The 18,864-nt window shown below is 31.1% G+C and overlaps 1 protein-coding gene and 1 non-coding gene across 2 annotated transcripts in view; one reads left to right on the forward strand and one right to left on the reverse strand.

Moving 5' to 3' along the window:
- The window catches only part of LOC146531068 (dopamine D2-like receptor), a 78,082-nt gene extending 60,048 nt beyond the window's left edge, over nucleotides 1-18,034 (forward strand). Inside the window, exons 3-9 of the mRNA XM_085199367.1 lie at nucleotides 978-1,087; nucleotides 3,030-3,282; nucleotides 4,657-4,838; nucleotides 5,896-5,982; nucleotides 7,033-7,206; nucleotides 13,326-13,504; nucleotides 13,767-18,034. Coding sequence (XP_085055493.1) covers nucleotides 978-1,087; nucleotides 3,030-3,282; nucleotides 4,657-4,838; nucleotides 5,896-5,982; nucleotides 7,033-7,206; nucleotides 13,326-13,504; nucleotides 13,767-13,978 — 1,197 coding nt within the window. The 3' untranslated portion in view covers nucleotides 13,979-18,034. The remainder of the gene's footprint in view (nucleotides 1-977; nucleotides 1,088-3,029; nucleotides 3,283-4,656; nucleotides 4,839-5,895; nucleotides 5,983-7,032; nucleotides 7,207-13,325; nucleotides 13,505-13,766) is intronic.
- On the reverse strand, nucleotides 9,194-9,265 carry TRNAP-AGG (transfer RNA proline (anticodon AGG)). Its single transcript has one exon. It is a non-coding gene; the product is annotated as a tRNA-Pro (tRNA).
- Nucleotides 18,035-18,864: the final 830 nt, after the last annotated feature.

Raw genomic sequence — 18,864 nt, forward strand, 5'->3', positions numbered from 1 at the left:
TATAAGCAGCAAATAATTTAAATTACATAAAAAATAATAGTAATTCGAAAATATATAAAAATTTACAAAATCATCAAAGTCAAGATCATACTATACCACTCGTAGGCTCAGTCATTTGGAACCAGTGACATCTTAATTATTTATTAGAATGTTATACAGTAAACTATAATTTCCATCTAGATAAAATGCTAAAAGTGACTATTATGTTTATTTTCATAAGGATGAATATCAAATTATAGAAATCATCTAATTTTTGTTAATGTATACAAATCTATATCGGCGCGCACCATGTATGCATTAAGCAAACTCACTTTGGGTGACGTTTTCTTAAAACAACAAACTTTGCAAGCCGTTGCTTAGCAACGCGTAGCGATTGTTATTGACATGGCGGAATAAATTGCATGTCAAATTAATTATTTTAATATATTGGTATATATCGAAAATATTACAAATATGAGAAAAAAAAGTATCCTATGTTCATCCCGGGACCCTCAAGTATCTCTATATGAGTATTTTATCACAATTAAATTAGTGGTTTGGCCCTGATTGCGTAAAAGACAGACAGACAGACAGACAGAGTTACTTTCGAATTTATAATATAGGTATGGATTAAATATTGTCACTGTTAGTATCTTCACTAATAATAAATAACTGGAAAGTTTGTTTGGTTGATGTTAAATGTTATTCTCAGGGCTACTGATTGGTATTTTTAAAATTTTGTTGGATAGTCCGTTTATTGAAGGCTCCAAATCACGTTAATTGGGCATTTAGAAAATATTTCTTAGTAAATAAAGGTAAATCTATTAAAAGTGTAAAAACCAAAAGAAAAAAAAGAAACCAAAACAATATTTATTAATATGTATTATCCTAAATATATGCGATTAATACAGTTAAAATAGTGTAATTTAAAATGTGTTATAATCGTGAAAATGAAAGAACTTATTGTTTTATTATGTTAATTCTATTTTTCCTTACAGTTCAACGGCGTGTGGGGCCTGCCGGCGGTGGTCTGCGACTGCTACATCGCGATGGACGTCACTTGTTCTACATCAAGCATTTTCAATCTAGTCGCCATTTCTGTTGATAGGTAGGTTAGGTTATTTTATTATTAAGTAATTGAACTTTTTTAATAACTGTTTATATAACAGGATTTTATATACCGGGATATAGCAGGGTAGGCAGAGGGAACCTAGTGTTAAGGCACTACGTTTCCCGTTTTCCACCGTATGAGACATGAGGCTGGCAGGAGATATAACGGGGTTAAAACAAAAAAAAATCGAGAGTCACAAATTATAGTGCCTTTGTGTAGTAAAAAACTTTCTATTTATTCGCTTTGTTTGAAGCTAACTGAATTACATTGTAGGAATTGTGTATGTTAGTAACTTTCCCGAGTACTGGACAATCCTTTATGACACAAACCAGTGCTTTGTACTCACCCTTCAAGCAATACTGACTTTTTTTAGCTTTACAATAGTTCTTACATATACTAGGGTAGGCAGAGGGAACCTAGTGTTAAGTTAATCTGTTCCCTGTGCTGATTTATAAAAAAATAATTGTATGTTTTCAATCCAATTTTCGATACTTTGCTTGTTGAGTGGCAACGGTTAACGGGTAAAATATATAAAAACATATTATATATACACAGACCACCATACAAATATATAATATGTAAAGAGAGTATACTATCTTTAAATATAGCTTCCTTTTTATGACACCCATCAGATGTCTATAAATAATTGACAGCCATGTTGAAGGAATAAAAAAGTGAATACGTGTGAAGATAAAAGCTATATAAGATTAATATTTATAAACCAAAGCAGATTGGATAAAAATAATAGATAAAATAGAGAGTCGAAAAGAAAAACTGTAATTAACGTTTCTCTTATGTAAAGGTAACTTGCAACGGTTTTACATAATATTGCTTTTAATAATATTTATTATAACATAAACTCTTATTTACAGAGAAACAAATTTATTCAATTTATTCCAATAACCCAATCCTAATATAAATGACATTATATATATATAAATGTATAATTACATAATAATTTATCAATAACTCCTACTAACGCAATGGATTATATTATCATAACCGACAAATTTACATGTTACACAATCGATTCGCTGAATAATTCGATTCGAGCACACTTCAATTTGGTAGGATGATATGAAAACAACGTTGTTTGTAGTAAACCTCTTATTAAGTGAACGCTTATGGGATATTCATGTGTTCTGAATATTCATTCGAGAATACTTAAATTTTTATTTTTTTTAAGTATATCATGGAATCTAAAGTTATTTATTTTAAATCTAAATTTATTTTAAATTCAATTTAAACTCGTAAAAACTTCACATCTAGCGCTATCGAAAATATTTTTAAAGAAAAGTTTCTTAGTGCAATTTCTAATAAATCGGTATAAAATTTTACGTTTACACTCCATTGAGTATTGCCGCCTTCGAAATATACAACTTTTAATATTTCTCACTGAAAACATGTATTTAGGAATAAGAACCATTTCTGTAATATCGTGATTTAAAATAAAATGTAAAAATATAAATAAATTTCAAAATGTAATACGCTTATTCATTTTGTTGAAATATTTTTCACGCCATATAACGCATATAGCCGCGTACACAGGGGGAACCTAGTGTTAAGAGACTCAATTCCCCATTCTCTGCCCAAATTTCCAAATATTGCTTAAGTCAATCTCTCGCTTTGTTTTATTACGAACGAGGAAGTGAAAAAAATTATTCCCTGATCGGGAATCGAATCTAAAATCGTTGCTTGTAGAATCAGACGTTTCCTCTCTTCTTGCCTCTGTACAAAGTTGTAAGTTTTTTTACCTTGACTCTGTCACTGCACCTATGACGTAATGCCTCGAGAATTCTGCGAACAAAGCGGACGGAAGTATTTTAATAGGAACGGATTATCTTAACACTTGGTTCTCTCTGCCTACCCTGCCATATGCGGGGTGCAGTGTGAAGCAAAATAAAAAAAATACAATCTAATTATATCCCCTTTTTTGCAGATACATAGCAGTAACTCAACCAATCAAGTACGCAAAACACAAAAGCAACGCACGAGTCTGGCTCATGATAGCAGTGGCTTGGCTGGTCTCTGGCGCCATCGGTTCCCCGGTGGTCCTGGGCTTGAACAACACGCCGGATCGCAGCCCAGACCAGTGTCTGTTCAATAGCACAGACTATGTGATCTATTCATCGTTGGGATCCTTTTATATTCCTTGCCTTATCATGATGTTTTTATATTATAGGATTTTTAAGGTAATTTAGATTTTATTTCTTTTGAAAGTAACACAAACACAAAAAAAAAACATAAACCAATCGAGGTTCATAGACATACATACAGTCGTTAGTCATAAATAACAATAAACTTATTTATGACTAACGACTCTTGCGCGGCTTCGCCTGCTTGAACTATACAATTATTTATTATTTATTATAGATAGATAAGTGTATTTAGGGAAAAATGGTTGATTATTTTAGTGTACTGTATGTATACTGTTATACACATAATAAATGAAACATAATGATGAAATGAAATGAGAGCCAAGTTCAATATTGTGATATATGCCTTGATTGTTGACTTCAGTGACAAAAGAAGTAAGATATAAATGTGTGCCAAGTTCAATGGCTAGTCCTGACGTAGTCCACGTCACACTGGAAGTACTCTAACTTGCAAGTATAATAAAGTCAGTACGCCAAAATTTGTTGAGTGAAATTTAGAGCTTGAATTTTTTGCCGAATGAACACTGTACTTGGCACCTATATTAATATCTTATTGTTTTGTCGATCAACACGAGAGTGATGAAATGAGAAGGACGTACAACTTACTATTTAACTTGGCTCATATTTTACATTGATGTTTTTATGGGATAATCCTAATGACGAAGCTAGCAAATCCTAACAAAAAAGTGTGAAATATAAAAATAATTATAAAAAACCATGAAATCCTATAACTCTTCGAGCCTCGTAAATTTTAAATGGCTGTTTTAATCCTAATGAACTATTGGGCTTGTTTTTTTCTTTCTAGTTTTATGCAGTTGGGTTTATGTTTTTTTTATAATTTGTTGTCTGTATTTTTATATTTCAAAAATAATTATCAATTAAAACAATAATATTTTAATACAAATTGATATTTTTAGACCAAAAACAATTATTATTACATACAATATCTACTTAAGTGACTATATACATATATAGTCACTTAAGTAGATATTCAATCGACCTCGGTCTTTATAAATGAAATGTATTGTTTCAGCCTAAATAACGAGATAGCAGTTTGTTTTTCGGTTGTCTTATTGCCCGAAGTTGTATCATATGACAGAGTGGTGATTAATTGGATAATAATTAATAGTAGGTACAAGATTCGATATTGGTGGAGGGCAAAAGAAATAGATATGGTTAATTTAAAGTTGATGAAAAATTTTCAATATGTTTTTAACAAGTAGGAGTAAAATATAACCGTAGGAGTACAGTAGGAGTAGTATATAACCCGTTGCTCTTTTAAGGGATTGCGTGTTGAGTGGTGGAACGAGGAAGTGAAAATATACAATATTTCATTACCCCGACTTGGAATCGAACCCACACAAGATAAGATACCGTATATCTTAAAAAAAAATGTTTTCATTTGTACAGGCGATTCGGCAGAGAGCCAAGAAGCAGAGAGTGGCCAAAACATCATCAGCAATCAGTTCAGCTGTCTCCAGCGGGACTGCGGCCGTCGTCATAGAGAACTTAGCGCAAACACAACGCTTCGTAGTGCCCGAGGACAGACCGACTAACACCGCGTCGGGGAGCAACGATGATGATGATGATAAGTTAGTATGAACGTTAGTTATTTTTTGGTATTTTTGGAGAAAAGTGTAAAAAGTATTTATCGTTTTAGAAATGATAAATGATTTGTACCCTTTAACCTACGAAATATAACCTAATACATTAGCCGATTCTTTGTTCTATTGTTATCCAAAGTCTATATTTAGATCATAATTCATAGTGATAATACGTGTTGCATGCTTTAAACACACCACCTTTGTTGTGAATAGATATATCCATTCTAAAGCGGTTGAAGCCTAAAGAACTAGGTGTTAAAACACTATTTTTTGCTTCCCATTCGATTTAGATATATTGCATATCTAAATTGCGGAGAACTGTTGCCCTAGTGTCAGAGCGAAGAAATGAAAATATTAATAAACAATAATTCATTCCCCCGAGTGAGAATCGAACCCACAACCTTCGTTGTCTTATTATTAATAGTTCATATAATAAACAGACAATACATGTATTTTATTACTGTACATTTCCACCTCTGTAGAACAGCCACAGTACTTCGTTTCAATAATCTAACTGCTATATAAAGTTAATAGAACCGTATTTGTCTGTAAAACACTCAATAACTCTTGAACAAATAATTATGTTCGCTTTAATTCAGCCGAAGTGGGCTTTTGCCAGGCTTAATGTTATAATTTGAAAGAAAATTCTATTTGTGTATAATTCATAAGCCAAAAGTTTTGATTTTCATTGTGAATGAGCTTTTTTTATAGATTTTTTTTGTTTTGTATTGTATTTAAAATTTTTATTAAAGGCTGTAGAGGTTATTTTTTTATGATATCCCAAATACTCTAATTAAAATTAATTAATTAGAGTATTTGATATATACCACATCTTAGTGGACAAAAAGAACAGACTATTTTATCATTGGTTTTCTATATCGGCCTACGTACCGTGCTACTTACCGAGGCAAAGCGTGGCGTTGAGTTACGGCGCTCAACACGCAATGCCTTCAGAATTAGGCGGAAAGTGGGTAACAAAGGTTGAGAACTAGGTTGAGAACACAGCGTAAAAGTAAAAAAAAAATAATTTTACCATTTTCAATAGGTCAGAAATGGGAGCATATGCTGAGGAGTTGGCCAACACTAGGTCAGCTAGGTTCATGCTGGCTGCGGTCGTGGAAGAGACCGGACTGTGAGTATTTCAAATATCTTTCATTCAGTGACGGAAGAGCTCAAAAATCCTTGTTTTGGACTCTATTACATAAATAAATGCCCCCAATATATTTTTTGCACATACCTTGCATGTACAGACAGCGATCTGTTACAATTTTATTATATATATAGATTATATTATGTTTGTACAACAGGGTAGTTTTATCATTCCACGTATAAGTGCTAAAAGAAAATTCTTTTATATAGAACTATTCTCTTACTTCAACGAGGATTGAGTGAATTTTATATTAACAAACAGAAAAAATATACTGAATGAAAAATAATAAACCACCCCATACTTCTAAATTAATTTTATAAAAGCTTAAAATATTATAGTTTAAAATTTTTAAAAATATAATGTTCTTGAAATTCCACCTCACTACAGTGTAATGCGATCTACTTCTTTAGAAAATTGCTCTTGCAAAATTATTTATAAGTACAAAGTTTATATTTTATGGATAGCACTAACTAGCCATTTGCTCTGGTTTCGTCTTATTATTAATTTCTATTAAATATTTATATTTATATATATTTTTAAGTTCACGCTCACAAAGCAGGGTATATTGAGTCTCCTTGGGAACCTATTGTAAAGATATTTCATAATGGAGGCGGAAAATGGAGTATGAAAAGAACACTTTATTTGGAACATTTCGTTCCAATAGGGAGGCATTACAAATAATCCGTACAGTACCCTAGTAAAAGATCTACATATATTATTATTATGTATCCAATATTAGTTATCCCAATAGAATAGTACGTACTTCTTAAATAGTTTCAACAGAGTGTAAACACTACTACGAGTGTACCATATCCTCGTATAAACATCTCAAGATAATTTAGCTTTGTTTGATTGGTATTATTTCAATTCCATGGTATTATTTACATACAAACTTGTATTATATGAATAAAATTGAAATTGAATCACAGTTTTCATTGAAAGAGATATAACATTTTTGTTCCAGGTTTTAATATATAAGAGTAAATGAATACATAAATTTTATTTCCCAAATATTCTTTATTTCTTCTTTAGAATAATGGCAAACCTAGCGTCACCCATCCCAATGATGGATCCAAACACAAACAACGATTCAGGGTACGCGCCTTCTAATATGGATGTGGATAAAGACCACACTCCACCACCTTCTCCCATTCAAGAAGAGAAGAAGAAAGAAGAGAGGGAACCACCTAGAAAACCAGAGTTAAAGTGAGTACTTTTATTCAAATTCTTTTTCTAGCTTCACGATATATCTCGCATTGCTATAAGACAAAAGGAACCTAGTATTAAGATACTTCGTATCCTCTTTCCACGTCGCACACGGTCTTATATACTTCGGTGCTACCTCTGAAAGTGCCCCATTTTCAAGTTAGTAAGTACGTATACTGTCTTAATTATATATTAGACTAATATTTCTCAAAATTTTAGTTTTGCTAAAATAACCTAGGTCTTGGGATATTTAATTGACAATATACATCAATTAGCTTCAATATCATCTTTCAGCTAAGCAAGTGAAGATACTTCGTTCCCCACTTTCTGATATATTGACAAAACGTTTCAAGTGGCATAACTCAACGCCGCGCGGAAAACAGTGAGATACTTACAATTTAATCAAACGTTTTAAATTCATCGTGTATCAACCCACACATTATTATTTCCTACAATATAATAATTTAAACATTCATAATGTATATTTTTACTCGCGATAAGGCGATATTAATGATATCAGAATATAAATTAAACCAAAACGTGAAACCACTATAATCCCATTTTAATATATATCATGGATTTATTAAAATGAAATTTTATTTATATGCATTCAATGCTTATTTTTTACGTAAATAACATGAAAGATTTTGCGAGTATGTAGTAGGTTGAGGCCGCCATGGTGCAGGGACACTAGCGTGCGTTTGTCTAAGCTAAGCTTGTGAGTTCATTTCCTATTCGGGGTAAAATTTCACTTCCTCACAAGCTTGACAAGGCAAGCGCGGCGTTGAGTTCCACTACTCAATACGCAAAGCGTCAAGAATTCGCCGGAAAGTGGGTAACGAAAGCGTCTTAATGAAAACGGAGTGTCTTACGCTAGGTTCAAAAGGTTCTCTCTGCCTCTCCTACTATGTGCGTGTTGCACAGCGTGAAGCTAGTAGGTAGATTATTATACTTTACTTTATGATATTTACTAGTGGACCCGGACGCGGCTACGCCTGCTTCAACTATAAGAATATTTATTAAATATATTCATGAAATTATTTTCAATTCTCAATAGAATTAGTAAGAAAATATAAGCTCAAATAATCAAAAAGAATAATAAGTAGATACACATTATTAGAAAAAATTATCTGAGTTATTGAAATGAACTAACAAAAGGATTAAAAGTAACTAAAGGATAGGTATTCTTAATATTAGAAAAACCTAAAGTTTTCCGTATGTGCGTACATAGATATCGACTCTACGAAATAACTAAACATTTCTCTCTATTAAGTAGGATAATTTTAGCGGGCAATATCAAATAAAATAAGAAGAGAATCAAAGTGTTTTTTAAATTAATTATAAACAACAAATAAAGTTCGAAAATGTATGAAAATTTATAAAACCGTCAACGTCATCTGCCCGTTCGCGTCGGTCATACTCATACTACGCCGCCCGAAGGCTAGGTCATTTTGAATCAGTGACATCTCCTTAATTATTTATTAGTATGTTATACAGTAAACTATAATTTCAATCTAGATAAAATGCTAAAAGTGACTATTATATTTATTTTCATAAGGATGAATATCAAAACGTCGCGGTAGCGGTCGCGTAGCAACGACGGTTGTTATTAACATGGCAGAATAAATTGCATGTCAAATTAGAATGTACTTTAAAATATATTAGTATATATGTGTAATGTAATGTTATATAGCCTATAGCACTTCTGAAGAATGCAGCTTTCATACAAAACAAAAACAATGAAAATCGGACCAGTAGATCCAGAGATCTTAGCGTTCAAACAAACAAACAAACAAACAAACAAACAAACAAACAAACAAACAAACAAACAAACTCTTCCGCTTTATTATATTAGTATAGATTTATAACACGTCTGTTAGAAATATTAAAAATATATTGTTATATTTTCGCAATTTTTGCATTTTATGACGTGGGTATAAATATCTAATCATAATTCGATATACAATTGTAATAGCAAAAAAAACTTGGGCTCGTCCGGGATTTGAACCCGGGACCTCTCGCACCCTAAGCGAAAATCATACCCCTAGACCAACGAGCCGCTTGACACGTATTTCAAAATAAATAACCAATATAATATGACAAGTATAAGTTTGTTATTTATCTTTATTAGTTGATCTTTTTATGGCTTCCATTAATGATATTTTCAAAGATGTTGATAATGAAAGATATACGTATATACTATATTTTTATTACTATGATAAAACAACATTAGTACTATTAGTATTATTTAGTTCAGTACAATAAATTATTTTTTCATTTTCGTTCTCGCATGATAGATCGCGGCGTTTAGTTCCGCTACTATACCTGGGAACCTATTGTTAAAACAATTAAGACACTTCCTTTTCCTACTTTCCGGGGGCGCTAGTTTCAAATAAAACTCTTAAGTATCTTAATCTATAATTTTTGCGAACCCGATGTTTCGAAGACTTTATGTAGTACGTGGTGGTCACGGGTAGTCAACCCATAAAAAGTTTAATTATTATTTTTTTATTTTCTGAACCATTTCCTTTGTAATGGCATTTTAAATATGTCTGAAAGTAAACTTCCTTTGAACCTCAAACTATTTCGTACCCTCACTTTGACCATTTAACTATGAACATTGCACCTAAACTGGGCTATCTAAATTTCATACATGGCTTAGTTTACAAGACAACCATACATAATATGTATAGATCAAATATTATCGACATACATATATATACATATATAAAATCAAATATTTAGTAAACCTGAGGCTCTCAGATTAGAGCTTATATAAAATTTCAAATAGTGGGACTCGAACCTGCTCTTCTTGTTTATCATCCAAGCGATCGTCAATTTTATTTTTTATATATAATAGATATGTCAATATATCTTATTCTTTCACTGCATGCACTCTGTTACAAGAATCTAGAGCACTCGATTCTTTGCTGATATAGATATTTTATATTGAAATTCTAATATAAGAGTTTTGGACGAAGAAGAATTATAACATAGTTGCTCAACGTTTGATGTTTAAATATCTTTATGAATAACAAAAACTACGGAATTATTTAATATGTTGCTTGTATAGCTATTGTATAATAAATATTTAAGATTCAATTACATTTATTGTACAAACTGTAATGTATGGAGAATGTTATAATTAACAATGTTATTTGGTCACTTAAAACTTACATAATATTTGGACACTGCTATTTTACTGTAAGTTAGAGTATGGATTGAACTGAAAATCAGAAAACTTACTTAGAATTTATATATATTTTTTAAAAATTAAACAACATCACGCAATTTCCCAATACAGTAAGGAAAGCAGAGGGAATCTAGTGTTAAGAATCTCTGTTACACACCCCGCCCAAACTTTGATACTTTTGAGCGAAGGAACTCAACGCCAATATTTATCTGCCTGGGCGGAGAAACGAAAATGGAACTGATTACCATCGCTATTACTCCCAAATGCTGATGGCGTTTAAAAAAAACAAATACCATTAAATCAAAATTGAAATATTATTAAAACACATTGTTCCAAGACATCGGTATTAGAAGAGGTCGAAACGATCCCTCTTCAGGCTGATGTTTGGAAAATGTCAATTTAAATTTATTAATACAATTTCCGTCTTGCCACATAATAAGGGATGGGTTCGGTCCATAAAGTGCATAATCGAGTAATATATTTCGATTAAATAGAATCTTAGCGTTGTTTATGTAACTTATATACATTAATATAAATATAAGATTTATTTAGCATTACGCTGCTTACAGCACACAGCAGGGTAAGCAGAGGGTTCACTCATGTGTTAAGACACTCCGTTCCACATTTTCCGCCGAATTCTGGAGACCTTGCAGGCACGTAATAAATATAAATTTAAATAAATATTTGATTTCACAAGACAACAAAGATACAAGACACGACAGCGCTCTATACAAGTTAGTGTGCTATATACGTTCTGCCGTTTTCTCCCATCTCATGTTGAGTGGCGGAACTGAACTCTGCGCTTTCTAATATAAATGTGTCATTAAAATAGCCCTTAAAACTTATTTAACACTAGATTCTCAACTTTTGACACCGCAAAATGAACATATGCCCCTCTCTTACATAAAAAAGACATAATTTAATTTTTCCTCACAATATAAAATGTAATTAGTAACATATTCCTTCTTATCATTACAGAGTAACATTTACTGAGCCAGAAACACAATTGAATAGGTAAATAAATTTCAAACACTAACTTATTCGATTATATTTTATACCTTTTCTATATATTTATGATTGAATCCTAAGAAATTATAACCTTAAAAGGGGAGTAAATTTCGGTATTATTCTAGTTCAAGTGAGGTATCGATGTTTTCATCGATTTTTCTGAAATACAAGCTTAGCTTAGCCAAAAGGCTAAGCTCAAGTCCCCCAATTTTTGTACGAAACACTTGGTGGGAGATCCCATAGAGAGTTCTGTACCAATTTCACGATTTAGAGTCAACGGAAAGTACAATTTATAAAACGAGACAAAATTAGTTATGCACTCGTTTTTTATCAAATTAACTACGTATATAAGTTCTTCTCTCTTGTCTCTTTCTCAATCTCTTCTCTTCAGTTCTCATTTCATACCAAATACCATAATTGTAAGTCAATAGGAAGTACCCTATAAGTTTTTTATTATACGGTGGTTTACATACAAAATACAAAAAAATGATGCATGATTGCGTTGACTTAGAAGCTTGATTTTTTTCTGACCTCTAAGGTACCGTAGACGTAAATATTTAATATTAATTTCACAATTAAATAGGGGCTTCGTTGTTTTTCTTTTGATACACTGTCACACACATAATCAATCACGTTGACAGCACCACGCTGGTGCCCCTACACCGCGACTAGACTCAAAACTCAAGTAATCCTTTACCACCGTAATATCTCTAAATACTCAAAAAGTAGAATACATATTGACATAAGAATTAAAAACATAATATATACATAAAACATTTGTAAATATATCATACAATTGAGCTTGTATGAAGAGTCCCCAATTAGAGCTCGACTACAAATAACCTAAGTGGGTGTGCAGAGGTACGAAAAACGTGACTTCCCTTCGAAACAGTACGTTAGAAATGTATTCTATTGTGATTATTCGTCCCAGAATATAAAAATATATATTCTCGAATAAGAATTGAACTGTTAACCATCGTGTATATTCTAAATGAATGGCCAGTATGACCACTACAGTTTTTTTTTAAATATTTCTCGTTAGCTTCATACATCTCCCAAAGGGTACAAAATTGCATACAGATTATTTGGTGGAACCCAACACCGTGCCTTTCTTAAGTATGGAAGTGGAGATTTTAAAAAAATATATTTTTTTGTTTTCGAATAATACTTCGAAAAAAGGTTATTTTCGTGCTTCACATAGTATTTAACCAAAATTTAAACGAAATGGCGTCATCAAAGAATAAAAGAAATAAGTAGATATAGTATCAACATAAGATAAAATCTAAATCGCGTACCTACCCTCAAATCCGGTCCAGACCGGATATATCCGGTGCGATAGAACTAACCCAACCAGATCCAGACTTCAACAATAAATCTTTTGACAATTACCTAACGAGCTTACTGTACTAAATTCCTTTTGAAAATTTTATTAACGAAAATGTCTATTCAATATTAGCTTTTTAGGAGACTTTTTAAAATAATAAGAGTCTGCTTGTTTAACCGAACAAGGGAAAAGGAGGAAGTTCTCAATTTGATTTTGATTCTATTCGTTCTCGATTCATTTGTTACCTTAGAACTTGATTCTTTTTTTTATTTAAATACTGTCACTTCTCATGTAGTATATGAATTATTCATAATTTTAATTTGGTCTAGTTCTAACAATACAATCCATGATAAAATCACACAAGTGACAGCATTAAATATGAGGACGAAAACCTCAAATTTAACTTTGTAATTTATTCTTTTAGGTCGGTTTATTTTTGTTAAAAAACATAGATACTGGAATTTTTTTTGCGAAACTTTTTATTATTCCTAAAGAAGCATAAAAATGTTAGTAGGAGAAGTACTTCCTCTTTTCCGTTAAAAAAAATGTAAACATCTATTTTTTTTAAATATTTATGCAATATTCTATCGACAGGAAGAAACTAAGTCGTCTAAGCAACAGTTCTCTTATCTCCACTCCTCGTCGAAGATTCAGGAGCGCAGCATCCGCAGCTAGGTTCACCATCTTCAGGGCGAACAGAGCTGGCAAGATGCGAGCCAAGTCCTTCGCGAAGAAAGAAAAGAAGGCTACGCAAACACTTGCTATTGTTTTGGGTAAAAACATATAATTATTATTATTAACATCTACACACTGTATCCCACATATAGCAGAGGCAGAGGAAGCCTAGGGTTGATCATATATCATAAGAAGGACGGAGAATGAAGTAATATATTACTAGAATGTTTTACCTACCTGCTCTATATATTAAACGATAGGTGTACCTATAGGAAAAGTATATAACAGCTAAAATTTCATGAAATTATATTAAAATTGCAGGACATTAATAAATTATAACAAAAATACTAAATTTCACAGGTGTTTTCCTATTCTGCTGGGCACCATTCTTCACATGCTCAGTACTGGATGCCATTTGTACCAAATTCGGCTTCAACTATTCTCCAGGAGTCACCGTCTTCATACTGACCACGTGGCTCGGTTACATCAACTCTTTTTTGAATCCCGTTATTTATACAATATTCAATCCTGAATTCAGAAAGGCGTTTAGAAAAATATTACACTGTTCGTAGCAAACGGAGTTTTATTTAGTGTATACTTAAATGGAGATGTTGATTTTTCTTTTTGAGTTATTATGTTGAACTTAATAACTCAATAGTTAAGTTAAAAGGTTCAATGTTGAACTTTCTGGGAATATTTTTAAGTCATATATTTTTTTTAATTTTACTTTGATCGACATCTCTATTATAACATTCTTAATAAAAGTAAGGGGATTTGTTATTTAAATATGAAGCTTATGAATTTTTTTTAAATAAAATTAAAGGCATAGCTCCACTGGGACAACGTCTGACGCGATGGTTGTAAGATCGACTCGGAGGAATAATAAACGTTAAAACAATTTTATTTCCTGATCTGGTTGGTAAAGCACGGCGTTAAATTTCGCCACTCAATATCTAAAATCTCAAATTGGGTAATGAATTGAGAACGGAGTGTCTTACCACTAGACTGCTGCTGCTGCTAAACGTTAATTACTAAGAGATTTTTACGCCGCTTCCTGATAAGCTTCGTTTAACTTTCTTGACAGGTAACGAGCAGTAGTTTATCTAACGTTTAAAAGCTCAGCATAAATTAAAATCACCATTAAATCACAATGTTCACCTTTTTTTAGGGTTCTGTACCTTAAAAGGTAAAAACGGAAACATCATAGGATCACTTTGTTGTTCTCTGTCGGTACGGATCCCTCGGTATGTGAATTCCAGTTTTTTACTTAAATATGGCCGTTTTTAAATACAAAAGCATATAGTTATTGCATTGTGGTATGTAGTTTGTAGTGGTTATGGTGTCTGAAATATTTATTCTGTTCAAATGTTTGCACGACCTCTGACAACCCATTTAATTTAAATATCACAAGAAAAAAATCTAGACAAATCTTTTCAAATATTCTTCGCAAATTTCCACGAGCTTTACATTTGGATAAACTTAAAGTAATAATATTTTCTAATAAAAATAAAAATAACTTTTGTAAGTAAATAATGTTAATAATATTATAAATACGGGTCACGTCGGTTGTGCTTAACTAGAGCAGAAGTGAGTGTAATTAATGCTTAATGAAAATCTAACTAAAGCCAAGTTTCCACTGCGAAAGAGATATGAGCAGGTAATGCTAAGGCGGAGCGGACTCTTTTTAAATAAAATAGTTTTCCATTTCCACCAATAAAGAGATAGAGAGAGATTTGTATGATTTAATAACTTCACTCCGCTGCTTAGAACTGAGTGATTTATTTTCAACTCTTTCTGCTCACTCGGTTCCCGCCTGACTTTTTATTGGTGGAAATAGGAATATGCAGTTTACTCTTGCGAGCTCAACGTAGTCCTTAATGGGCCCGCTCCGCTCGCGGTGGAAATCGGGTTTGAGTCTATATTAATAAAATGTGTTCCTTTATATGTTTGTTACATATCCAAAGTTTTTGTATTTTAAAATTAAATTCTGAAGTTTGTATATGTACCATATATCGTACCTTCTTTGTGTTAATTCATATTGTGTACCTGCATACAATTTATGCTTAAAAAATATTTTTAAAAAATTGACGATTACTGTCGTGAAACTCTTTTTGGGACACGATCATGGCGTAGTCGTTGTCCGTACTATTCTCTATAACACAGTGAATTCAAATCTAATTTGAGGAAATAAAGAGTAAGAGAGCGGAATGATGTGTCACTAAATCATTGTGATTGAATCATAAGGAACGTGAATATAAAAATATTATTCGCCACTTCTAGTAGTACAATATTTCCTAGAAAACTGTAAATAAAATTATTGTATTTAATTATTTTTCATATATGTAAAGATTATTTAAAGGAGTAAACTATGGTTGTAATAAATAGTGTTGTAAATTATACATTGCGATTTAATACTCTACATCTAGTCTTTGGTTAATAATAATTATTAAATACATCACTATTATATACGAAAGAAGGACAATTTTACATTTAAAGATTTCTTCCATCCTTCCTTTCTTTCTGTTTTTTTTTTTACTTTTTAGGTGCTTTAAAACAATTTAAGAAAATTTATAAAATAATATTTATGATAATGGATGTCTATATGTTTGTAAATAAATAATAAATAAGGCCAACGAAAAGCAATTGAGTGTAAATAATTTTAAATGTATAAAATAATTATAATGAATTATAAGAAATTTTAGATATTCATTAAAACTATAATATATAATATTATGTTTATTTTATAAATTTATATAGCGTGTTCAAAATGTGACAATGATGCTTTTTTATAATGTGTCTAAATATTTTTTCTGGTTTTCACGTAATTCACTGCTTTTATATAGTGGTGCTTTTATAGTCTGACCTACTACCTACCTATTTTAGGATATTTTTTTGTCATACACAAATTTTAGTTTTTCAATGGAAACGAAGCTGCGGGTAAAAAGTTAGTTATTCTAAACTTTCCAACCGACCATCGCACGTTTAAAACTATACTCATTAAAATTAAATTCATGTTTCTTAAGAAAAGTTTTAATACTTAATTTGAATCCCTTTGATGTTCTGTAAATTGTAACTTTCTTTCAGAGAGGTAGATATAATTAGTAATATAAAATGTATAAGCGTCGCTCAGAACCGCTTTAATTAGACGAGTGTGGTAATTTTCTTTGAAATTCATTATACAGTGGATCCATCGATATGAGTTTGGGGTGTTTGCTGTAATTTTGTAATGGTTGTCGGTTCTAATCCTTGTTAATATATATACTGTATATTCCTGTTATTATTTGGTTTTGCTTTTTTTTTCTAAGCCATTTGTCACATTTTATCTTGATTGATGTGACTCTATGATTACCCGACATCGCGACGCAAGGGTAATGTATTTATCAGTACATGTATGTAAGTAGTTATGTCTGTTCCATTTAAGCAATTTAATCTTTCTTCAGCTATTTAAAATTTAAACGACATTTAACCCTGATAACTATTGAACCCATCATTTTCGATTTAATTTTAATTATACAGGTTATTTTCTTTTACGGACTCGATCTTGAACTGGTAACCATTACATCCTATTAAATATGGATCTATAGAATCACAATAGCGTTCATAAACTAATAAAATTAATATTAAGAGTGTATTTTATGTCAACAGCCATAATAAATTACGTCTTAAATGTATTCATTTATGTCTAGTCTTTGTAAATTATACTTTAACTTGCGTCTCAAATATGTTCTATATTTTATTAAAGAAGCAATTATTATTTATTATACATTATAATTTAATTAAAATATACCTTATATTATATCCTCATTGGTATTATCGCAGAGCTTTGTAAAATGTAACATAATGGTTGTAGGTTTAATTTTTATTTTTTAAAGCATCACGCTGTTTCCAGTATATAGCAGGATAGAAAATACAATGATCTACATTCATAAAATCCTTTCATTATTTCATTTCTGAACTGAAATGAGTAAAAACGCGGTTTTACATTTTACGTCTTAAAATCCACTAACTAAGTAACCAAAACAATCTTTAGAGTCTGCTTTTTTAGAATTAGCCTTGTCAAATTATAACCCTATATCTTTCAATCTTTTGTTAAGTTTGCTGTAAAAATTATATTAAAACTGATTAAAAGTAAAAGCACATAATAAAACCTAGAAAATAGTACCTTGTAAGTTTTCCAATTAGAGCTTTGAAAGCTCTCCTCCTGTTATATTATAAAAGAAAAAAAATACTGTTGTATCGATGACGCTTATCTTAAGCTAAGTATCTTTTAAGCTTTATCTTATATTTTAACTTCTCCTTCCCTCAAAGAGGGAACCTGGGGGAACCTAGTGTTAAGACACGCCGTTCCCATTAAGACACTTCTGTTGCCAACTTTCCACCGTATTCTAAATGTATTGAGTGGTATAAACTTAGATATTTTAAATTTTAATTACTGTGAAGAAACTTTCTAGTCAACTATTTGTTATTATTTTGTATGAAACTTGAATAATTGTAATGATTTTTTTATATAAATAATTCTAAGAAAATTATAAGTTTAGAATAATATTTTAACGTGTGTGTAAATAATTGTATATATGTTAAATATTCTCGTATTTATGTAACTCTTGAAGTAAATGGCTACAAAAGACTGTTTCTCTTTTATTACTTTTTCCTTACAATTTTTATTATTGTAATCTTATCTACCTATATATATAAAAGGACTTGTCCTCACTGACCGAGGTAAGACGCACGCACAGCCGTAACCACTGTGCGTAGAAACGTGAAATTTGGACAGATGTTTACTTTCGTAATCTGGACATCCACTAAGGGATTTTGAAAAATGTTAACCCTAAAGCGGTGATATAATCACCATTAAAAAGGGGTTTGAAAGTTTGCATGGAATTTTTTTTAAACCGCCACCGTTTGTTCACACAAACTAGGTCAAACTGAATGACATTGTGAAAGAGGTATGTATATATATAAAAGACGTGTTATAACAAACTTTTCTTATTTGTCTATAAACCCATTAGGTATAGTAATAAAAATGAGTTTGAAAACCGGTCTATTTCTCTTTTTTTTCCACTAAGGCTATAATGGGTGTAATAACATCCTATTTTCAAAAGTTATAAAATTATTAACGATTTGTAAGAAATTGTAAACAACTCACTTTTATCAGTTATTTTAGGCCTTTGTTAATGTTATCACCTAATATGTAGTAATTTGTAAATGTTTTTGGTAAAAAAGTCAGAAAACATAAATTTTGAAAATATAACTTAAGCTTAACTATACAATATGGGACCACAAGTCAAAAAATGAGTACTTTCCTATATAAATAAAGAAACTCTGCGAAAATATAAAAAAGGACGAAATCATGCAAAGTTTAATATCACAAAGCGATTTGAAGCGCATGAAAAATGGTATAAAGTTCGTGAGTCGTAAAGTGAAAGCTTTTTCATCGTAATTTATACATCGTCGTTAC

The sequence above is a fragment of the Heliconius melpomene genome, chromosome 16 (assembly GCF_056956725.1).
Source record: "Heliconius melpomene rosina isolate 202511_hmr_F chromosome 16, ASM5695672v1, whole genome shotgun sequence".
In the NCBI taxonomy this organism is placed as follows: Eukaryota; Metazoa; Arthropoda; class Insecta; order Lepidoptera; family Nymphalidae; genus Heliconius; species Heliconius melpomene.